The sequence below is a fragment of the Notolepis coatsorum genome, assembly GCF_963971535.1.
Source record: "Notolepis coatsorum genome assembly, chromosome: 1".
Lineage (NCBI taxonomy): Eukaryota > Metazoa > Chordata > Actinopteri > Aulopiformes > Paralepididae > Notolepis > Notolepis coatsorum.
This window is the reverse complement of record NC_140165.1, coordinates 82,419,909-82,444,482: the sequence shown is the minus strand read 5'-3', so window position 1 is coordinate 82,444,482 and position 24,574 is coordinate 82,419,909. Positions and strand designations below refer to the sequence as shown.

At 46.4% G+C, this 24,574-nt stretch overlaps 1 protein-coding gene across 1 annotated transcript in view; it reads left to right on the top strand.

Moving 5' to 3' along the window:
- Nucleotides 1-7,522: 7,522 nt before the first annotated feature.
- The window catches only part of corin (corin, serine peptidase), a gene marked incomplete at both ends in the record, with an annotated part of 124,850 nt that continues 107,798 nt past the window's right edge, over nucleotides 7,523-24,574 (top strand). Inside the window, 1 exon segment of the mRNA XM_084328781.1 lies at nucleotides 7,523-7,745. Within this exon segment, the coding sequence (XP_084184907.1) occupies nucleotides 7,523-7,745 (223 nt within the window).

Below are 24,574 nucleotides of genomic sequence, written 5' to 3'. Positions count from 1 at the left end.
CTGTCTGTATCTCTCTGTCTCTCTCTCTATCTCTCTCTGTCTGTCTCTCTCTCTGTCTATCTCTCTGTCTGTCTCTCTCTCTCTGTCTATCTATCTCTCTGTCTGTCTCTGTCTCTCTCTGTCTGTCTCTGTCTATCTCTGTCTGTATCTCTCTGTCTCTCAAATTCAAAATAGGCTTTATTGGCATGAAATATTAACATACTTATTGCCAAAGCAAGTTCAACATACAAACAATAACTATATATTAAGCAATAAAATATCATAACATTAGTAATAACAGTAAGGACAATCAACAAGAAACATATTAATTTACAAAATAGTCACTCGATCGGGTAGTCATTTTTGTGTGTGGCCACTCAGATACATTTACAGGGCTTGTTCTCTTATTTTGTGACAACCGTCTACATATTTTGCAGCTAATGCTGTACACTGACTTTTCTCCCCACACATGTATAGCAGCTTTTGGTGATCAGGGAGGTGGATATACTGTGCATCAATTTTGTTTATTTTATCAAAGAAGACTTCTCTTAGATCCTTGTATTTCTCACAGTATAGCAGGAAGTGAGGTTCTGTCTCAACATCCCCCTGATGGCAAAGTGAACACAGCCTGGCCTCTCTGGGCAGCCAGTTTTGCCTGTGACGGCCTGTTTCTATGGCTAGACTATGTCCACTCAGTCTGTACCGTGTCAATGTTTTTCTTAATTTTATCTCATTCACAGTAGTCAGGTATTCTGCCACCGTGTACTCTCTGTTTAGGGTCAAATAGAATTCTAATTTACTTTGAGATTTGGTTGATTTGTTCCAATATTCTATATAATTTTCTTTTTGTTTTGAGATTATTTGGTTGGGCCAGATTTCTTGGTATCTGTCCTGAAGCGTTTGTGGGCAGAAATTTCTGACTAGATGGCAGAGGGGACTCTTATCTGGGTTCATCTCTTGGCTCTGAAGGGCTTTGTAGTGGTAGGAGTGGGGGTCACTTGATTGGAGGTGTGTGTAAAATTTGATGGCTCGCTTTTGAATTTGAATGATTAGGGGGTATTGGCCAAGTTCTGCCCTGCATGCATTATTGGCAGTGTGTCTGTGGACCCTAAGTAGGTTTTTGCACAATTCTGCATGCAGTACTTCTAATGGGTGTTTTCCCCATTTTGGGAAATCTTGGTTAGTTAATGGACCCCACACTTCACTGCCATATAATATTATTGGATTTATTACAGAATTTAGAATTTTGAGCCAGGTCCTAATTGGGATGTCAATTGGAATTTTCCTTTTGATGGCATAAAAAGCCCTTCTTCCCTTCTCCTTCAGTTCATTCACAGCCATATTGAAGTTACCATTATGATTTATTTTCAATCCCAAATATGGGTAGCTTTTTGTGTTTTCTAATATGTGTGTGCCTAATTTAAATGTATTATGTGAACTCTGAGACTCGTGTCTCCTTTGAAAGATCATGACTTTAGTCTTCTTCATGTTTACGTTCAGAGACCATGTCTGGCAGAACTGGTGGAGGATGTCTAGGTTCTGTTGTAGACCCTCTTTAGTGGCTGACAGCAGAACCAGATCATCTGCATACATCAGTAATTTTACATTGGTATCGTGCAGAGTCAGACCGGGTGCAGTGGAAAGTTCTAATAACTTTTGCTAATTCATTTATATATATATTAAACAATGTTGTACGGCACAGAGAGTCTCTCTCTCTATCTCTCTGTCTGTCTCTCTCTCTGTCTATCTCTCTGTCTATCTCTCTGTCTCTCTCTCTCTGTCTATCTATCTCTCTCTGTCTGTCTCTGTCTCTCTCTCTGTCTATCTCACACACACATTCTCTGTATCTCTCAGTCGCTGCACATGCTAAATTCTCACAGCTGTGTTTTGTAGGTTTTCAAAAATGTAATTAAGAGAAAGACAGAGGCAAAAAAAAGGATGGACAGGAAGTGAGACTGAACGAGAGACAAAAGGAATGCTGTGTTTAATTGGCCTGGCTCTGACGTCGCAGCTCGTCTGTCAAAACACGCCACACAGCAGGAGAGAGAGGGTGTGTGTTGTACTGTGTTCACAAGAGAGGAGGGTGAGAGAGAGAGAGGGTGTGTGCACTGTACTGTGTTCACAAGAGAGGAGGGTGAGAGAGAGGGTGTGTACTGTACTGTGTTCACAAGAGAGGAGGGTGAGAGAGAGGGTGTGTGTTGTACTGTGTTCACAAGAGAGGAGGGTGAGAGAGAGAGGGAGGGTGAGAGAGAGGGAGGGTGAGAGAGAGGGAGGGTGAGAGAGAGGGTGTGTGTACTGTACTGTGTTCCCAAGAGAGGAGGGTGAGAGAGAGGGAGGGTGAGAGAGAGGGAGGGTGAGAGAGAGGGTGTGTGTACTGTACTGTGTTCACAAGAGAGGAGGGTGAGAGAGAGGGTGTGTGTACTGTACTGTGTTCACAAGAGAGAAGGGTGAGAGAGAGGGTGTGTACTGTACTGTGTTCACAAGAGAGGAGGGTGAGAGTGAGGGTGTGTGTACTGTACTGAGAGAAGGGTGCACATGTGAGATGGAGGGTGAGAGAGAGGGAGGGTGAGAGAGGGAGGGCGAGAGAGGGAGGGCTAGAGAGAGGGAGGGCGAGAGAGGAGTGTGAGGGGGAGGTTGAGAGAGTTGAGTGAGCGTGAGAGAGAGGGCCTGTCACGGCTAATCCCATGTTGATGTTTGAGCACGTGTGCACAATGTAAGCAGCTCCTAGAAAAGGAGAATGAAAGCTGTGTGTGAGAGAGAGAGGAGCAGAGTTAGTGAGGAGGTGAGAGAGAGAGAGAGGAGCAGAGTTAGTGAGGAGGTGAGAGAGAGAGAGGAGCAGAGTTAGTGAGGAGGAGAGAGAGAGAGAGAGAGAGAGAGAGAGAGAGAGAGGAGCAGAGTTAGTGAGGAGGTGAGAGAGAGAGAGAGGAGCAGAGTTAGTGAGGAGGTGAGAGAGAGAGAGAGAGGAGCAGAGTTAGTGAGGAGGTGAGAGAGAGAGAAGAGCAGAGTTAGTGAGGAGGTGAGAGAGAGAGAGAGAGAGGAGCAGAGTTAGTGAGGAGGTGAGAGAGAGAGAGAGAAAGAGAGAGAGAGAGAGAGAGAGAGGAGCAGAGTTAGTGAGGAGGTGAGAGAGAGAGAGAGGAGCAGAGTTAGTGAGGAGGTGAGAGAGAGAGAGAGAGGAGCAGAGTTAGTGAGGAGGTGAGAGAGAGAGAGAAGAGCAGAGTTAGTGAGGAGGTGAGAGAGCGAGAGAGAGAGGAGCAGAGTTAGTGAGGAGGTGAGAGAGAGAGAGAGAAAGAGAGAGAGAGAGAGAGAGAGAGAGAGAGAGGAGCAGAGTTAGTGAGGAGGTGAGAGAGAGAGAGAGAGAGAGAGAGGGGAGCAGAGTTAGTGAGGAGGTGAGAGAGAGAGAGAGAGAGGAGCAGAGTTAGTGAGGAGGTGAGAGAGAGAGAGAGAGAGAGGAGCAGAGTTATTGAGGAGGTGAGAGAGAGATGAGCAGAGTTAGTGAGGAGGTGAGAGAGAGAGAGAGAGAGAGAGAGAGAGAGAGAGAGAGAGAGAGAGAGAGAGAGAGAGAGACGTACGTAGAGAGACAAACGTACACTCAGAACCAAAAAACAACAATATGACAAACAGCAACTGACACTAATTGAGGAGGCAATCAATACAAACAACTTTTGGCAACATTGGAAACACATAAACAAACCACAAAAACAGGAATTGGCTATACAGAACAGTGATATATGGACAACCCATTTTAAAACACTATACCACACTGTTCAAATTGATGGAAACACAGAACAATCACAAATTCTTGATAAATTGACTAAATTGGAGCTTGCCATAAAAGACAATCAAAACCCATTAGACTCCCCAATTATTGAGCAGGAACTGCTTAAGAAACTACAAACTCTTAAATCAAAAAAGGTTTGTGGACCTGATGGCATCTTGAATGAGATGATGAAAAATATGAACAAGAAATTCCAATTGGCTATATTAAAACTATTCAATTTGGTCCTGAGTGTAGGATATTTTCCTGACACCTGGAATCACGGACTCATAACCCCAATCTATAAAAGCGGAGACAAATTTGACCCTAATAACTACAGAGCCATCTGTGTGAACAGTAATCTGGGGAAGGTTTTCTGTAGTATTATGAATACCAGACTTTTAAACTTCCTTACCAAGCACAATGTCTTGAGTAAAAGCCAAATTGGATTTATACCAAAACACCGCACAACCGATCATATTTACACCCTACATACCCTAATTGATAAACATATAAACCAAAATAAAACCAAAATATATGCCTGTTTTATTGACTTCCAAAAGGCTTTTGATTCTATTTGGCATACAGGACTGTTCTATAAAGTTATAGAGAGTGGTGTAGGGGGTAAAACATATGATATTATTAAATCAATGTACTCTGGTAATATGTGCAGTGTAAAAATTGGCAAAAAAAGAACAGAATTCTTTACCCAAGGGCGAGGCGTTCGTCAGGGCTGCAACCTCAGCCCGGCACTCTTCAATATCTATATTAATGAATTGGCTAATATACTAGAAAAGTCCTCTGCCCCCGGTGTAAGTCTCCACAATCGGGAAGTGAAATGCCTGCTCTTTGCAGATGACCTGGTTGTGTTGTCCCCCACAGCAGATGGCCTACAGCAGAGCCTGGACCTGCTAGAGCATTACTGTCAGACCTGGGCCCTGGCAGTAAACCCCAAAAAGACCAAAATAATGATATTCCAAAAAAGATCCAGATCTCAGGACGTCCTACCAAAGTTCTCAATTGGTACAAAACATGTAGAGTACTGCACACATTACACCTATTTAGGCCTAAAACTAAGTTCAACTGGACATTTTAAGGAAGCAGTCAATGAGCTGAGAGGGAAAGCACGCCGGGCTTTCTACGCCATAAAAAGAAATATACAAACAGAAATACCAATTCGAATCTGGTTAAAATTAATTGAATGTGTTATTGAACCAATTGCACTCTATGGCAGTGAGGTGTGGGGTCCACTTACAAAACAAGACTTTACCCAATGGGACAAACACCCCATTGAGACCCTGCATGCAGAGTTCTGTAAGATTATCCTACATGTCCAGAGGAAAACTACAAACAATGCATGCAGGGCAGAATTAGGCCGTTACCCACTAATACTAAAAATACAAAAAAGAGCAATTAACTTTTGGACACACCTAAAACGAAGTGACCCCCTCTCGTACCATTATCAAGCCCTGCAGTGCCAAGAGCTGAGGAGCATCAGGAACCCCCTTACCCAGCTGGTCCTGAGGCTGAGTCCACAAACCTGCTCTCTTAACACACCTCAGGAACAGAACACGTCACCAATCAGAATAAATCAAATTACTACACAGCTAAAACAAAACTACATCACCTATTGGAAAACACAAACAAAAGCACAGAGCAAAATGCAGTGCTATCTGGCTCTAAATCGACAGTACACCATAGCAGATTACTTGAGCATGGTGACTGATCAACAACTAAAAAGAACCTTGACAAAATACAGACTGAGTGAGCACAGCCTCGCTGTTGAAAAGGGGAGGCACAGGAAAACCTGGCTCCCTGCAGAGCAAAGGCTATGCAGTCATTGCATCCTCAGTGAGCCTGAAACTGAGTTGCACTTCCTCACCAAATGTGAAAAATATAAAGATATTAGAGAAACGCATTTAAATTTTTTTTAACTAATAACAAAAGGTTTTCTTGCACTACCAGATACAGGAAAACTACCAGTCCTACTAGGGGAGGACTCAACAAGCTGTGAGCTAGCAGCAGCCTATGTTGCTGCCTGCCACAAACTGAGGGACAGTGAGTGACAGTCACCTGACATGTTTATGCCGTAATATTTTATGTTCTATTTTATGATGAAAATGTTTGTATATACTATGACATTAATATGTGTTTTGTAATCCATGCTTATGTTATCAACCATTTGCTTTGGCAACATGTACAAGCTGCGTCATGCCAATAAAGCCACTTGAATTGAATTGAATTGAATTGAATTGAGAGAGAGAGAGAGAGAGAGAGAGAGAGAGAGAGAGAGAGAGAGAGAGAGAGAGAGAGGAGCAGAGTTAGTGAGGAGGTGAGAGAGAGAGAGAGAGAAAGAGAGAGAGAGAGAGAGAGAGAGAGAGGAGCAGAGTTAGTGAGGAGGTGAGATAGAGAGAGAGAGAGAGAGAGAGAGAGAGAGAGAGGAGCAGAGTTAGTGAGGAGGTGAGAGAGAGAGAGAGAGAGAGAGAGAGAGAGAGAGAGAGAGAGAGAGAGAGAGAGAGAGAGAGAGGAGCAGAGTTAGTGAGGAGGTGAGAGAGAGAGAGGAGCAGAGTTAGTGAGGAGGTGAGAGAGAGAGAGAGAGAGAGAGAGAGAGAGAGAGAGAGAGAGAGAGAGAGAGAGATGGGAGCAGAGTTAGTGAGGAGGTGAGAGAGAGAGAGAGAGGAGCAGAGTTAGTGAGGAGGTGAGAGAGAGAGAGAGAGGAGCAGAGTTAGTGAGGAGGTGAGAGAGAGAGAGAGAGAGAGAGAGAGAGAGAGAGAGAGGAGCAGAGTTAGTGAGGAGGTGAGAGAGGAGCAGAGTTAGTGAGGAGGTGAGAGAGAGAGAGAGAGAGAGAGAGAGAGAGAGAGAGAGAGAGAGAGAGAGAGAGAGAGAGAGAGAGAGAGAGAGAGAGAGATGGGAGCAGAGTTAGTGAGGAGGTGAGAGAGAGAGAGAGAGGAGCAGAGTTAGTGAGGAGGTGAGAGAGAGAGAGAGAGAGGAGCAGAGTTAGTGAGGAGGTGAGAGAGAGAGAGAGAGAGGAGCAGAGTTAGTGAGGAGGTGAGAGAGAGAGAGAGAGAGAGAGAGAGAGAGAGAGAGAGGAGCAAAGTTAGTGAGGAGGTGAGAGAGAGAGAGGAGCAGAGTTAGTGAGGAGGTCTTGAGAGTCTTGAGAAGCGAGACCAGCCCCGTGGATGGGGCTACCATGGCTAAGCTAATGGAGGAATTCAAACAGGCCTTCACCACGGAGTTTAGAATGGAGTTCAGAGCGTTTGCTGCCTCGCTCGAGTCTAGACTCAACGGCTTCCAACTGGAGATCGCAGACCATACCCAACGCCTGACCTCTGTGGAAGGCGGCCTTGATATGTGGTCGGATAGGATGGTGGAGCTGGAGGCGAGATGCACAGCTCAGGATGTAGTCATTGACAAGCTATAGAACAAGCTAATTGATGTTGAATCGCGCAGTTGGCGTTCTAACATACGCATCTTAGGCCTGGACGAATCTCTACACAGCAACCGTCCTAGTGTCTTTTTCGCGGAGGTCCTGGTGGAAATCATGGGGAAAGATATCCTCGCTACACCACCGGAGCTCGACCGATGCCACAGGACGCTAACACCCAAACCAGCGCCAGGCTCCAGGCCTAGGGCAGTGATCGCCCGCTTCCATCACTACAAGATTAACGAAACTATTATCCTGGAAGCTCGCAAAAGGAGAGGGAATCTGACATACAGAGGGAAACCGTCTCGATCTTCGAAGACTATTGCCCCGAGGTGGTCGAGCAATGATCACACTACAGAGATGTCATGGGACCCCTGTACAAGCGTGGATTTAAACCGTCGCTCCAGTTCCCTGCGAAGCTGATCATCCGAGCCAAGGATGGCACGAAGATGCATCTACCATCGCCCAAGGACGCCGTGGACTTCCTGAGGACCCGGCCCAGAGAGACCCCGACACCAGCTTCACCAGAGCGGGACGCGGACCCGACACCGGCCTCATCAGATCCTGACGTGGTAGTAGCTCTGGGCCGTTAGCATCCTGCTACGGCTATCACACAGAGAGGGGTTGCATTTAATATTTTATTACATATGTGATTATGGATGAATACTTGACGTTAGGCTTCGCCTGGAAGGTTATCTTTTTCTTTTCTCTCGCTATCTGACATAAGGGGAGGAGGGGGACAATTCTGTTGTATATGACTGTTGTACTGTTGCACGGCTATAGCCACGGGCTAAGATGCTAACTGCTAACGTTCCGTTTCGGAAGGAGCGGGACCTATTCTATTTTGTTTCGGATATTTCTGCCACGCTTATAACTTTTACGCACTATACCAGCGCCCGGCCGTGTTTTGGTTCATTGCCACCGGGATACGTTTACTGTTCCGTGCACGTTGAACGAACTGGGAACTCGTGGCTGCGCCAACTGGGCCGCGGCCATTCAAATCCCAACCGGCTCATGCGACCCGCATGGCTCCCATCAATGTTTGCTGCTGACAACATGCTCGCGGGAGCGGCAGACGACCCCCTGCACAGCGCCCTCCTCTGGCGGGGAGGCCTAATTGTGTAAGGTCAAACCAGCGTCAGGGGAGATAACATACTCACGGACAAGGTATCGCCCCCTCCCGGCCTGGTGGATGTACTGCACGCCTGTTCTTTCGCAACATGCCTGAAAGATACACCCCCCCCCCCCCTTTTACCAATAGTTCTGGGTTCCAGCCGTTGACCTTACTAATGGCTTATGGTTCAATTTGATTTTTTCTTGTTTACTTTACACTTTGAGGCACTTTTGTATACAGGGGAATGTGGCAGTTGGCCACTGAGATGGTTCTACAAATGGTAGGTTTGAAGTCTCTGGAAATGTTGGTGAGTCCCTGTGATGTTGGGGAAAGACCCACCGGTCCCACACCTTTATATGTTTTTTATGTCATTAATATTTGTTTTATGTATGGCTCAAAGTACGTGTGCATATTGTTTAAGATAAGTGAATTCTGCATGCCCACAGGCTTGTCCAGGTCTGCCCCGCCTACACACCCCTCAATATTCTATGGCTACGGCTAACTCTGAGAGCTTCAAGCTCTGCTCCTGGAATGTTCGAGGTCTTCAGAAGTTAGCTAAGAGGAAGGCGATTCTGACCTTTTTTACAAGAAACCCATATGGGGCCCAACGACACTGCTAAACTCCAAAAGAGTTGGGTGGGACAGGTCTTCACCACAAACTATTCTACATTCAGTATGGGAGTGGCCATATTGATCAATAAAAATCTCCCCTTTAGACTCATAACTTCCTCCTTGGATAGCCAGGGTTGCTATGTGATTATCAAAGGGGTTCTTAAGGGTAAAGAAATTACATTTATGAATGTATACTGTCCCCCAGGCTACTCCCCTGACTTTCTATCCAAAATATTTACTGAATTTAATGGCCTGTCCTCTGAGAATGCTTTTGTGGGCGGAGACTTTAACTGTCACCTCATACCGTCTCTTGACAAACTCCCACCCAGTCTGGCTCCCCCCTCTAGGCAAGCAAAGATGCTCACCTCCCTATGCGAAGACACTGGATTCTCAGATGTCTGGAGAACCCTTTGCCCATCCGAACTGAAGTTCACCTTTTTTAGCGGCCCACACAAGAGCAACAGTAGAATAGACTATTTCTTCATCCCTTCCTCTAAGCTCTTTCTAGTATCGTCCTGCACAATCGGAAGTATCGTTTTATCGGATCACGCCCCTATATATCTGGTCTACTCCATATCAGAAGAGAGAGCGCTGTCGAGGCGTTGGCGCCTCAACCCATACCTCCTCAAAGATATTATGTTTGTCTCCTATTTCGAATCAGAATTTAAAATGTTCTACTCAATTAACTCGCATTCTACGGATAACCCATCTCTACTCTGGGAAACATCCAAGGTCTTTTCTCGCGGACTGATTATATCTTATGTATTATCCAAGAAACGCAAGAAAAATGAACAATGCAAACTTCTTGAATCCAAACTAGCCGACCTTGAAAATCAACATGTTTCAAACCCAGCCCCGGCTGTGCTTATAGAGCTTACGGCCACCAGAACTGCGTTAAACATTCTTCTGATCCAGGACGCAGAATATTCTCTTAAATTTGCCAGACAGAGAATATACGAACACGGTGACAAGCCTGGTAGGTGCCTGGCTAAGTTGGCAAAAAAAAGGGCTGACACCCAAGTAATAGCCTCAATCTCGGACTCCAACGGGGTCAGGTCCTTTGACACCAAAACTATTAATAAAGAGTTTGCCTCTTTCTATGCCCAACTCTATAGGACCAAACGACCCGACGGTGCTCTCTCTGACATGCAGGCTTTCTTCGCTGAATTACACCTCCCTAAGGTATCGAAAGATCAGAACTTGCTCCTTAACGCCCCAATTACGAAGGAAGAAGCTCTGGGCGCCCTTAAGGCTATGCCATCTGGTAAGGCTCCGGGTCCGGACGGTTTCGGATGCAAGTTTTATAAGGAATTCGGTCATATTCTTTTGGATCCCCTGCTGGCAATGCTTAATCACTCCTCTGAGGTGGGGATATTACCCCAGTCCCTACGGGAAGCTAATATTTGCCTTCTACTTAACTGAAAAGTGCGCCTCCTATAGGCCTATAGCCCTACTTAATTCGGACCAAAAGTTGCTCTCCAAGATCCTGTCCATGCGCCTGGAAAAAGTACTCTCTTTTATTATTAACGAAGATCAGACCGGTTTTATTAAGGGTAGGAACTCTACCGACAACATGAGACGGCTCCTTAATATCATCCAAATGACTCGTGAGACAGACCACCCTGCGGTGGTTCTGTCTCTCGACGCGGAGAAGGCATTCGACCGTGTAGAATGGCCGTATTTATTTCTAACCCTCGCTGAATTTGGCTTAGGAGACACTGAATTTGGCTTAGGAGACACTTTTATTGACTGGGTCAAGGTTCTTTACAACTCGCGGATGTCGGCGGTCCTGACTAACGGACTTAGGTCTAACAACTTTCCTCTACAACGGGGGAACCCCCAGGGGGATCCTCTTAGCCCTTTACTATTTGACATGGCCATAGAACCACTCGCGCAGGCCGTGAGGCAGTCAGCCGAGATCTCAGGTATTAGAGTGGGCGAGAGGGAACACAAAATCACTCTTTACGAGGACGACGTGCTGATCTTTATATCTAAACCTGACTCTTCAATTCCATGTCTAACCCACATGATTTCCACATTTGGAACCTTCTCGGGGTACAAAATTTACTTTTCCAAATCCGAAGCAATGCCACTTGGGACACTTAAATCCATTCTGATCCTGCCCGAGCCCTTCCCATTTCGCTGGTCGCCCTCCGGCTTTGTTTACCTAGGAGTATTTGTGACACCCACCTATGATACATTGTGTAAGGCCAACTTCCCCCCCCCTTTTAGACACCATAAGGGCAGACTTAGTTAGATGGGCCCCTTTACCGATCTCCTGGCTGGGTAGGATAGCCCTCGTCAAAATGAACATACTCCCTAGACTGTTGTACCCTCTCCAAATGATCCCGGTGCTGCTGACAAACAAGGTTATCAAGGCGTTAGAAGGATGGCTAAGCTCATTCATTTGGAATGGGAAGAAGCCGTGTCTGAAAATGGCCAAATTACAGATGGATAGTGAAGATGGGGGTCTAGACCTACCTAATATTAGACATTACCAACTAGCAGCACACCTTAGGGTGCTGGTCGGCTGGTCCAGATCGGACCCACGGTCAATCTGGCTGGACATTGAATCCTCGCAATCTAAGTCCCCCCTATGTGTAGCAGCCTGAAGATATTGCTTATTATTCAGAGCTGCTGACTTGCCTTTTTGTCTCCCCTTTCTACACCAAGACATTCTAACTAGTTTCATTGATATTCGCACGAACAATGACACAAGCGTCCCCTTCTACAGAGCACTGGAATATGGATTATAAACGACATTACTGGATCATATTCTACAATGCTTTTCCCTGTGGAGCTAGTAGGCGACCAGCAGGGGGCGGTAGCAGGCAGAGAGTGTCGGGGAGAGTTGGGAGGAGATATATGGAGGAGAGAGACGGAAGACACTCTCTTCGGCAGTGAACTTGAACACAAACAGTCGCAACGGACGGGGGCTCTGGAGAGCCCTGTTGCAGAAGTTATGCCAGAGGGCCCCGTGGGATAGCAACGGGTGATAGGAAGTACTTGCTAGTGGACACGATATCCTAGCAGTACCAGCGATAGTGTGTGAACAATTAGTGCAGAGCCAGGCACTAACAATCGGGTTATAATAGTTACTGTGTGCGGTATAAGTAACGTGCGGCTAACAACGTATCAAAGTCCTTAACAATCGAGTTATAGTAGTTACTGTGTGCGGTATAGTGTGCGAGCCCCAAGACGAGCGTGGGCCAACAACCGGTCTGCTCCGGCTGCCTTCAATCAGATCTGCACTCGGCTGCCTGCAATCAGTCTGCTCCGGCTGCCTTCAATCAGATCTGCACCCGGCTGCCTGCAGCCCACGAGAGTTCGTCCCGTCCAGCAGGGGTCGTCATCGCTCAGCACACGCTCTCTGCCCAGCTCCGCCTGCTAGCATCCTCACCGAGAGCGTTCGACGCAGTGGCGTGGCGAGGCGGCCATTTTGGATGAGTACCAATGGGCATTGATGCTCCCGAGTTATTATACAGTATACAGTGTGGTGCAGCCTGCGGGCGAAAGTAACGTTACTACTACCATTTGATTTGATTTTTTTAATTTTTTTTTTATTTGAAGTCTTTATTTCGAACATGCAATGAATACAACAAACAATAACAAAAAACAAAAACAACTCAATCTGCATGTTCGAAAAGGAGTAGGAAGAAGTATACACTTATTTAATCCTACCCCTTTTCCACTACTCAAATGAGTGTACTATTTTAAACATAAAAAAGAAAAGAAAAGAAAAGAAAAAAAATATATATATATATATATGCAAAACAAAAAACAAAAACTATATATGTATAAAATAAAATAAAATTGAAACAAAATAAAAATGTAAACACCTGTGAATATCAAGTCCCTTCTTCATCCCTGTACCTTGTGAACATAATTTCCTTATACATCAGTTTGAATTGTCTCATGTTTGGACATTGCTTTAACACCACATTAAGACTGTTCCACAGTTTCACTCCACATATTGAGATGCAGTGTTTTCTCATGGTAGTGCGTACGTTTAGCACCATTCCATAGGGGTACCCCAAACAATACATGCCGGCATTAAGATAGGACTTTACTGGTATTTTGTGGGCCCACTCTTTTGCTTTCTGTTTATTTCTTTTGGTTGTGATACCGTGTTGGTGTAATAATATTTTACCATTCAGTGAACCCTTCTATTCCTCCCCTATGTCCTCCCTTCTTTCCCCATATTACGGAGTACTAGAGCAGTATATGTAAACCCTTAGGGAAGGTATTGATACTGTGTCTAGCCCAGACGTGGGCAGCACTTAGTCTGGGTACAACGAGAGCACTTGGTGCCTAGGGCGTAATTACATAATTATCAGACTGTAATTATTGTGTAACAATAACCATGGTGCAATAATCACCAAACGTAGCTATTGTGTAACTAGGCCAATGATATAATAATAATCAGACTGAATGGGAGCACGGTGTGTGTGTCTTTTATTGAGCCTATCTTAACCCTTTTGGTGTGGGTAATGTTAATATAATTAACCCTTTCCTATTCCACCTTTCCCTCTTCATTGTAAGGTTTCTAGGGTCATTGAGGGAGGGTACTGCTTGCGGGGGGAACTCAGAGTATTTGATTACAATTCAGTCACGAGGTGTGGGAGGGTTTAAGGAGCAACTGGGAGGAGTGGGAGCGTGTTGGGGAGTACTGCTGACACCCCTGCGGCAGGGAAGGAAGACCAGAGTACCAGACCAGGTTGGTAAATCCCGGGCCCCATCCACTCACACTACCAGCCTCCAGTCGACGCCCCAGGCCCAAAGACGAGGGTGCAGTCAGACAGAGTTCTACTGTGTCCAGCTACCTCCTGACTGCCAGCAGCCGTTCCCACGAAGCAGGGATAATCCACCCTGCTACATATGGAACCTACTATTTATCAAGGACTTTAAGTCTGTTAAGAAATTATGCTCCAACCCCATCACACTATGTTCCGTCAAGGCCTGGAAGACTGTCCGTAAGGTGGAGGGCCAAGCCAAGCTGACCTCTCCTCTTACCCCGATCGTAGGCAATCCTGACTTTAAGCCAGACCAAATTGGTGGCGGCTTCAAGACCTGGCACAAGCAGGGCATAACTGATCTTGGCCACCTGTTTGATGGCCAGACCCTAATGTCCTTTACGCAGCTGCAGCAGCGGTATGGCCTATTGAAAGCGGAATTTTTTAGATACCTACAAATTAGGCAGTTTATCACCAAGGACACCTCACTTTTAACTAACAGCTCCACCTCGCAGGTGGAGAAAGCCCTCTCCTTGCAGATCCCCAAAAAACAAATATCTATCATCTATAGTACTCTGAACCTTAATTCATCTTTATCTTCCTTTGTTACTAAACAGTCCTGGGAAAAAGACCTGGACATAGAAATCACAGATGCAGACTGGCAGGATGCATGGACCTACGCAAAGAAAATCTCTGTTTGCAACCGCACCAAGGCTATTCAAATGAGAATCTTGCACCGCATTCATATTACCCCTGCCCTTAAGAGTAAAATGGATCCCAATGCGTCCCCACTTTGCTTTAAATGTAAGATAGAGACTGGAAACCACGTCCACTGCTTTTGGACCTGTGTAAAGCTTCAGAGCTATTGGTTCGACATCGTAGAGGAACTATCTGACATATTTCACACCCCCATCGAGCTGGATCCCCTCTGCCTTTTACTGGGCCTCCCAGATATTCATATTGCCAATTTCAAACATAAGAGACTGTTCAATTTGTTGACATTTGCTGCTAGGAAGAACATCCTATTGTTTTGGATCCAGGATGAGGTCCCATCAAAGAGGTCATGGCACAATATCATAATGGAATGCATTCCCTGTGAGTATATTACGTGCATGCTGCATTCCAAGTTGGACACTTTTTATGAGATCTGGGACCCTTATCTGTCACATATTGGACCTGCGCTGTCCACCACTGTACTCGCCGGATTTCCCCATTACCAGTAACCCCCCAATGGACCACTGCTGCCTTGTTTTGTCTGATTGTACTGGCATTGTTGCCGAGGGAATACACGGTCACATATTACATTTTTATTGTTTTACTTTCTTGTTTGCCTGTCTTGTGCTGTTATTACTGTTGTTAGTGTCACTTAGGGTGACCAGGTCAAAATGGTATAGTTCCAGGACAGCAGCACTGCTTTTGCGGGACAATGCGGGACACGTAGGTGAGGGGGGGGGGGGGGGGGGGGGAAGAAATAAAAATCTAACCCTAACCCTAACCCTAACCCTAACCCTAATCCTAATTAAAATTAAAGAAATGTATTTATTATTTAAATGCCTTTATTTCATATTCGACGCAGACGGTAGGCTATATATAGCACATTTTGTTATTAATCTTATTAAACTGTATAGATGCTTCACCAATCAACTTCTCAGCCGCTACTGTCTATGTCACCAACATCTTTATTTAATCACACTTTCATCATTAAGCAGGTAACCATCAATCTTGGTATCCAAGCTGATAAAATCACTCCATTAATAGAAAGAGCAGGAGCTAAGTCTTTTCAGCCATCTTTTCCTGAGCATTATTAGCAGTGAAGTGTAGAAGAGAGGAGACGGAATGCGATGGTTGATCTTCACAATATAATAATGTTTTTATTGTGAATAGCGGATCACTCAGTTACTCATATAACACCAAAGTCTCCACAAACCCTATATAACATAAAGAAAATGTGAGACAGCACAGTCTCCGCAATATGTGTCTGGTGAACCCACACATTTTTTTTGATATTATATTAAGAGCTTCAGCTGCTTCGCGAAGCTCTTGGAAGCTGAATGCTCTCTTCTTGAGAGCCAAGCATGACACCTGTTTCAGGTCATTCTGATCAGAGAAATCAAACCATTTGTCTAGGTAAGCGAGCGCTCTCTGATAGAAAATTAAAAAAGTCCTGTTCGATCGCAGCAGCCTGTGTGGTAGGAAACCTCTGCATGAGAGCGCTGGTCTCGAATCCAAAATAACGGTCCTTTGATCGTTGTTCAAGTTTCAGTCTTAGACTGGTCATGAGCTGGAAAAGCTCACAGACAGTTGTGTCATCCCCCTCAACTTCAAGCACTGCGTCGTAAAAAAGCTTTAGGCTATTCTGCAGAAACATCAGGTATGACTGACGTCACACACACTGCAGCTGCCTCGGCCTTGGACTGTCTGACAGTGACAGGCAGCGCGACTCGCGAGACTCGAGTCGAGCTGCTCACCTCGGCTGCGCATTGGTTTGACGTCGCCCAATCTTTTTATTTTAAATATAAGAGGGTATCTCTCTCCACTCTAATGACTAGACAACTCTCTCTCTCTCTCTCCACTCTAATGACTAGACAACTCTCTCTATCTCTCTCCACTCTAATGACTAGACAACTCTCTCTCTCTCTCCACTCTAATGACTAGACAACTCTCTCTCTCTCTCCACTCTAATGACTAGACAACTCTCTCTCTCTCCACTCTAATGACTAGACAACTCTCTCTCTCTCCACTCTAATGACTAGACAACTCTCTCTCTCTCCACTCTGATGACTAGACAACTCTCTCTCTCTCCACTCTAATGACTAGACAACTCTCTCTCTCTCCACTCTAATGACTAGACAACTCTCTCTCTCTCCACTCTAATGACTAGACAACTCTCTCTCTCTCCACTCTAATGACTAGACAACTCTCTCTCTCTCCACTCTAATGACTAGACAACTCTCTCTCTCCACTCTAATGACTAGACAACTCTCTCTCTCTCTCCACTCTAATGCCTAGACAACTCTCTCTCTCTCTCCACTCTAATGACTAGACAACTCTCTCTCTCTCCACTCTAATGACTAGACAACTCTCTCTCTCTCCACTCTAATGACTAGACAACTCTCTCTTTCTCTCTCTCTCCACTCTAATGACTAGACAACTCTCTCTCTCCACTCTAATGACTAGACAACTCTCTCTCTCTCCACTCTAATGACTAGACAACTATCTCTCTTTCTCCACTCTAATGACTAGACAACTCTCTCTCTCTCCACTCTAATGACTAGACAACTCTCTCTCTCTCCACTCTAATGACTAGACAACTCTCTCTCTCTCCACCTTGACCGTCAGAAGGGGGGCTATGTGAGACTGTTGTTCATTGACTACAGCTCAGCGTTCAACACCATAGTCCCCACCAGACTGGTGGACAAGCTGATCGAGCTAGGTCTGAGCTCCGCCCTGAGCGCCTGGGTACTGGACTTTCTGAGTGAAAGACCCCAGGCGGTCAGGGTGGGGGGTCAGACCTCCAACACCATCACCCTGAGCATCGGGTCCCCCCAGGGCTGTGTTCTAAGCCCCCTGCTGTACTCACTCTACACACACGATTGTGTGGCCAAGTTCAGCTCCAACTCCATAGTGAAGTTCGCCGACGACACGGTGGTGGTGGGGCTGATCTCGGACAACGACGAGAAGGCCTACCGAGAGGAGGTTGAGGTACTGGAACGTTGGTGCCAGGACAACAGCCTGCTCCTGAACATTGGTAAAACCAAGGAGCTGATCGTGGATTATAGGAGAGGACAGCAGGAGACACACACACCACTGATGATTAACGGGGCTACCGTGGACAGGGTGAGCAGCTTCAAGTACCTGGGGGTCCACATCTCAGAGGATCTGACATGGTCAACACACATAGACACAGTAGTAAAGAAAGCGAAGCAGCGCCTCTACCACCTGAGACAGTTAAGGAAGTTCAGAGTATCGGGGAAGATACTCCAGTCCTTCTACTCAGGAGCTGTAGAGAGCATCTTGACCGGAAACATCACTGCCTGGTATGGGAACAGCACGGCACAGGACAAGAAGGCCCTACAGAGAGTGGTGCGCTCAGCCGAGCGTACCACGGGTATTGCGCTACCCCCCCTGCAGGCTCTATACAACAAGAGGTGCAAATCCAGAGCCTGCAGGATAATGAAAGACCCCCACCACCCCAATAACAGCCTGTTCCAGCTGCTGAGGTCAGGCAGACGCCTGCGAACCCCAGCTACTAGGACGGAGAGGCTTAGGCTAAGCTTCTTCCCCCAGGCCATCAGAGCCTTGAACAATGAACATTGAGAGACACAGAAACTGAACGATCCACACACAAGCACACACAAGCACATACACGACACGCACGCTGAGCACGCTCACACACTAGCAGCCACTTTAACACTCATGCCGCACATACGCACACTTATGGCCAGAGGAAAGGCCACTTTAAATTAGTATAACATCAGGAACAGTGTATTGCACTACTAAAGCTACCTAGCATGTCCTATATGCTCTGTAAATACTATGTACAGATACCGAGATGGCACACCATGTACCTGTTTATTGCACTGTTGTTTTTACTGGATTCTATTAATATGTTGTACCACTGTATTTTTTATTGGATTCTATTATATGTTGTACCACTGTATTGCACATCGTCGCGGGCAAGACCAGCCGCATTTCATTGTATACCTGTATGCCGTGACAATTAAAACTCTTGACTTGACTTGACTTGACTTGACTAGACAACTCTCTCTCTCTCTCCACTCTAATGTCTAGACAACTCTCTCTCTCTCTCCACTCTAATGACTAGACAACTCTCTCTCTCTCCACTCTAATGACTAGACAACTCTCTTTCTCTCCACTCTAATGACTAGACAACTCTCTCTCTCTCTCTCCACTCTAATGACTAGACAACTCTCTCTCTCTCCACTCTAATGACTAGACAACTCTCTCTCTCTCTCCACTCTACCGACTAGACAACTCTCTCTCTCTCCACTCTAATGACTAGACAACTCTCTCTCTCTCTCCACTCTAATGACTAGACAACTCTCTCTCTCTCTCCACTCTAATGACTAGACAACTCTCTCTCTCTCCACTCTAATGACTAGACAACTCTCTCGCTCTCCACTCTAATGACTAGACAACTCTCTCTCTCCACTCTAATGACTAGACAACTCTCTCTCTCTCTCTCCACTCTAATGACTAGACAACTCTCTCTCTCCACTCTAATGACTAGACAACTCTCTCTCTCTCTCCACTCTAATGACTAGACAACTCTCTCTCTCTCTCCACTCTAATGACTAGACAACTCTCTCTCTCTCTCCACTCTAATGACTAGACAACTCTCTCTCTCTCTCCACTCTAATGACTAGACAACTCTCTCTCTCTCTCTCCACTCTAATGACTAGACAACTCTCTCTCTTTCTCCACTCTAATGACTAGACAACTCTCTCTCTCTCCACTCTAATGACTAGACAACTCTCTCTCTCCACTCTACCGACTAGACAACTCTCTCTCTCTCTCCACTCTAATGACTAGACAACTCTCTCTCTCTCTCCACTCTAATGACTAGACAACTCTCTCTCTCCACTCGACTAGACAACTCTCTCTCTCTCCACTCTACCGACTAGACAACTCTCTCTCTCTCCACTCTACTGACTAGACAACTCTCTCTCTCCACTCTAATGACTAGACAACTCTCTCTCTCTCTCTCCACTCTAATGACTAGACAACTCTCTCTCTCCACTCTAATGACTAGACAACTCTCTCTCTCTCTCCACTCTAATGACTAGACAACTCTCTCTCTCTCCACTCTAATGACTAGACAACTCTCTCTCTCTCTCCACTCTAATGACTAGACAACTCTCTCTCTCTCTCCACTCTAATGACTAGACAACTCTCTCTCTCTCTCTCCACTCTAATGACTAGACAACTCTCTCTCTTTCTCCACTCTAATGACTAGACAACTCTCTCTCTCTCCACTCTAATGACTAGACAACTCTCTCTCTCCACTCTACCGACTAGACAACTCTCTCTCTCTCTCCACTCTAATGACTAGACAACTCTCTCTCTCTCTCCACTCTAATGACTAGACAACTCTCTCTCTCCACTCGACTAGACAACTCTCTCTCTCTCCACTCTACCGACTAGACAACTCTCTCTCTCTCCACTCTACTGACTAGACAACCCAAGGAGGGTGGAGGTTGCCATATCTGAAGGGAGAGCAGAGAAGGTCTCATTCAAGGGTAGAGCTGACAAGATGTCAGAGGAGAGGGTGGTGGGAGACAGGGAGAGGGTCGGAGGGGGAGAGGAGAGGGTGGAGGGGACAGGGAGAGGAGAGGGTGGAGGGGGAGAGGAGAGGGTGGAGGGGACAGGGAGAGGAGAGGGTGGAGGGGGGAGAGGAGGAGGGTGGAGGGGACAGGGAGAGGAGAGGGTGGAGGGGACAGGGAGAGGAGAGGGTGGAGGGGGACAGGGAGAGGAGAGGGTGGAGGGGGACAGGGAGAGGAGAGGGTGGAGGGGGACAGGGAGAGGAGAGGGTGGAGGGGACAGGGAGAGGAGAGGGTGGAGGGGACAGGGAGAGGAGAGGGTGGAGGGGGAGAGGGTGGAGGGGGAGAGGAGATGGTGGAGGGGGACAGAGAGAGGAGAGGGTGGAGGGGGAGAGGAGAGGGTGGAGGGGGACAGGGAGAGGAGAGGGTGGAGGGGGACAGGGAGAGGAGAGGGTGGAGGGGGACAGGGAGAGGAGAGGGTGGAGGGTGACAGGGAGAGGAGAGGGTGGAGGGGGACAGAGAGAGGAGAGGGTGGAGGGGGAGAGGAAATGGTGGAGGGGGACAGGGAGAGGAGAGGGTGGAGGGGGACAGAGAGAGGAGAGGGTGGAGGGGGAGAGGGTGGAGGGGGAGAGGAGATGGTGGAGGGGGACAGGGAGAGGAGATGGTGGAGGGGACAGGGAGAGGAGATGGTGGAGGGGGACAGGGAGAGGAGAGGGTGGAGGGGGACAGGGAGAGGAGATGGTGGAGGGGGACAGGGAGAGGAGATGGTGGAGGGGGACAGGGAGAGGAGAGGGTGGAGGGGACAGGGAGAGGAGATGGTGGAGGGGGACAGGGAGAGGAGATGGTGGAGGGGGACAGGGAGAGGAGAGGGTGGAGGGGGACAGGGAGAGGAGAGGGTGGAGGGGGAGAGGAGAGGGTGGAGGGGGACAGGGAGAGGAGATGGTGGAGGGGGACAGGGAGAGGAGAGGGTGGAGGGGGAGAGGAGAGGAGAGGGTGGAGGGGGACAGGGAGAGGAGAGGGTGGAGGGGGAGAGGAGAGGGTGGAGGGGGACAGGGAGAGGATAGGGTGGAGGGGGACAGGGAGAGGAGAGGGTGGAGGGGGAGAGGAGAGGAGAGGGTGGAGGGGGACAGGGAGAGGAGAGGGTGGAGGGGGAGAGGAGAGGGTGGAGGGGGACAGGGAGAGGAGAGGGTGGAGGGGGACAGGGAGAGGAGAGGGTGGAGGGGGAGAGGAGAGGGTGGAGGGGGACAGAGAGAGGAGAGGGTGGAGGGGGACAAGGAGCGTAGGTTGCATCTGAATGAGGCAGTTTGAGTTGGAGTGTGTGGTTTGGGGATTAGCACAAGAGTTAGTGAGAAGGATACAACGTGTGGGCTGGTACATGGAGGGGAGTTACCGTGGTGTTAATTATGCTGGAGTCACGGGAGAATATGAGGTCCAGGGAGCTGCCGGCCTTGTGGGTGGGAGGCATGACAGTGGGAGTCAGGGTCGAAGGATTGTAAAAACATGTCCAGCTTGTCTGGAAAGTGTTTGAGGGGACCTGGCGGGCGATAGAGAATAACAATGGTGAGATTTAATGGACTTATAATACAGAATGATATTCGAGGGAGGAGAGGAGGAGAGGATGAGGTCAGGTATTGATATTATGCTTGTAGTCCAGGAGGGAGAGGTCAGAAGGCCAGTGCCTCCACCACATTTAGAGGGTCTGGGTGTGTGAGAGAAGCTGTGAGAGCCAAGAGGTGTGGTGGTGGTGTTCTCTGGTGTTATCCAGGTCTCTGTGAGAGCCAGGAGTTGGATGTCTTTGCTGTGAGCGTAGGCAGTTATGAAGTCAGTTTACTGTATAATGACCCACACTATCTATTGTTTTATATTATTTTCTACATGTCTATAATTGAACCCTTGCACTGAAGAGCCATATAACTGTTTTTAAATGTTTTTAAATGACAACCCGTGTATTTGCAGTTGTAAACATTGTTCCTCTGACTTTAAATGGAGATAGTATGTGTGCAAAGTATTCAATTGTAATTGCATTATGCATCCTGACAATATTCTACTTGGTTTTACGTGTATTGTGTATGTATGTTGATGTAGAGAGGTCATGGTAGTAATCTGAAGGTTCCTGGTTCGAAGCAACCGAGAGCAATGTTGGTTCACTTTGTTTCAAAGAAACATCCTCTAAGAGCAACATTGATTCACTTTGTTTCAAAGGGTGATTTTGGGGAGGATTTGTGTCGAGATTATAAACAATATTCAAGTATTTGTAACTAGTTATTGTAGAGGTGATGTTTTCTTCTCAAAACTACCCTGTGTAGATTTAAATTAAAACTAGGACTATATGAGAGACTAGAATTTCTGTTTTATTGATCAATGTTTTGTTAAATGTAGCCTTAATTAGCCTTAATTGATTTTTTAAATTGTATCCATCCATCACCATTTAAACGTAGGTTTGTGTCTAAGCAGTAATTACCCTCGACGTAGAAGCACTGGTGCAGGGGAGGGTCGGATAGGAGCTGAAAACACAGCAACACATATTATCTTTGTTGGTTTGTTTCTTATGCTAAGTTACATCATCCTATTCTTTATCTGATTGGCCATGTATGAACAATAGTATGAACAATATATATATATATATATATATATCCCCATACTTTCTCTCTCGTCTCTCTCTCTCTCTCTCTCTCTCTCTCTCTCTCTCTCTCTCTCTCTCTCTCTCTCTCTCTCTCTCTCTCTCTCTCTCTCTCTCTCTCACAGCAGTGCTGGTGGGTGGCTATGGGGTAGTCTACACTCTCACACTGATGCAAGAGTAGGGAAACAAAGGGATTTAATGAACAGTTTATTTATAATAATTATTGAGCAAATAATACAAATAAAGCATGTTGACTTGAAATGGGGAGAGAGAGAAAGAATTAAGCATTACATCACACGCAGGAGTGGTTTGTGACCAATAAACCATGCCTAGGGGTGGTTGTTAGGCCCGAGGCGCAGCCGAGGGTCGTTAGACCCCCCCTAGGCATGGTTTATTGGTCACAAATCACGACTGCACGTGGTTGTAAAGCTTTTTTATACAACGGCATGCAAATTTCTCGATTCTGATTGGCCATTCACACGTCTTTATTGGCAACAATCCACGGTCCTGGGCTCAGGACCCGCCCACAACCGAATCACATAACCCTCCCCGGCTCACTCCGGGAGGAAAACAAGATCGCGGACAACAAATGGTTATGTTGAAAGCACCATAACGACTAAATATGAAGCGATTCTGTCAAGGGGAATTTGTTAGTCCTTTAAACAATGTTGGATGATGTAATTGATGGGTCTTGACTCAATCTAGAACAAAAGAAAAATCGCGGATTGATTGATAGATTAATTGATTGATTTAAATTTCTTCCTTCCTACTTTCTACTGACTGCAGCGTTCTCTCTCACACACTGTCCGACGCTGGCGTACCCACAAACACACACACACACCATACACACACACACACACACACACACACACACACATACACACACACACGCACACTGTGACACACACACACACACACACACACACACACGCACACACACACACACACACTCCTGTCTGCAACAGCGGGGGAGTCAGACTGAGAGAGAAGCAGCGCTGTTTTAAGTGAGCATGGTCTATTGAATTGATTGATTGGTTGATTGCTAATTGTATTACTGTACCCCTGGTTTCCAACTGGTTAAGTTTAGGCTAAAAGAAATAAATAAAAAAATAGGGCGAAGAAAACGTTTTTTTCCTATAGGGCAAAAGAAAACGTTTTTAATTTGTTTTACCTACTTTATATTCTGCATCTGGTAATAAAATGTTCAATCAATCATTCCAATAATACACAGTTGGATGTGTTAGTTGGTTGGATGCACTTCAAGCTGCTTCCACATGAGGCAACTTCTCTCAATCATTCCAATAATACACAGTTGGATGTGTTAGTTTGGTTGGATGCACTTCAAGCTGCTTCCACATGGAGTTGTGGGAACTACTTTTTCTGGCGGATGGTTTTTTTCAATAAATCTTCGATTAATGTGTGTTTATTGTATAGAAATAAGGTTGGATGAATCTGGCAGTTGTATAGTGTATTAATACACGGACGCTCTTACATCTGTCATGCCCCTCCAAGCCTCCAGGGTTCCCGTCCACCTTAACTCTCGTTATTCCCTACCCAGCTACTCTCTCTCTCTCCCTCTCTCTTACGGGATGGGGTGCAGCCCATAGATATATGCAGCCAGGTGTGTGAGGACCAGAGGAGCAGCTGATTGAGATGCTTCCAGCTGCAGCTCCGGAGACCAGCGCTTACAAGCCCCGCACATACAAGCCCGCACATAGCAACCCCTCGCTTCCATTGGCTGATTTTGGTCACGTGATTTTGGGTCACGTTGCACGTTGCACTGCGGGATTGATTGATTGATTGATTGAAAACTTTATTAACAGATTGCCGTATGATTTGGGTCACGTTGCACTGCGGGATTGATTGATTGATTGATTGATTGATTCATTGATTCATTGATTCATTGATTGATTGATTGAAAACTTTATTAACAGATTGATTGATTGATTGAAAACTTTATTAACAGATTGCCGAATGGGTACACGTGACCACAGGCCCTGATTGATTGATTGAAAACTTTATTAACAGATTGTAGAATGGGTACACGTGACCTGACC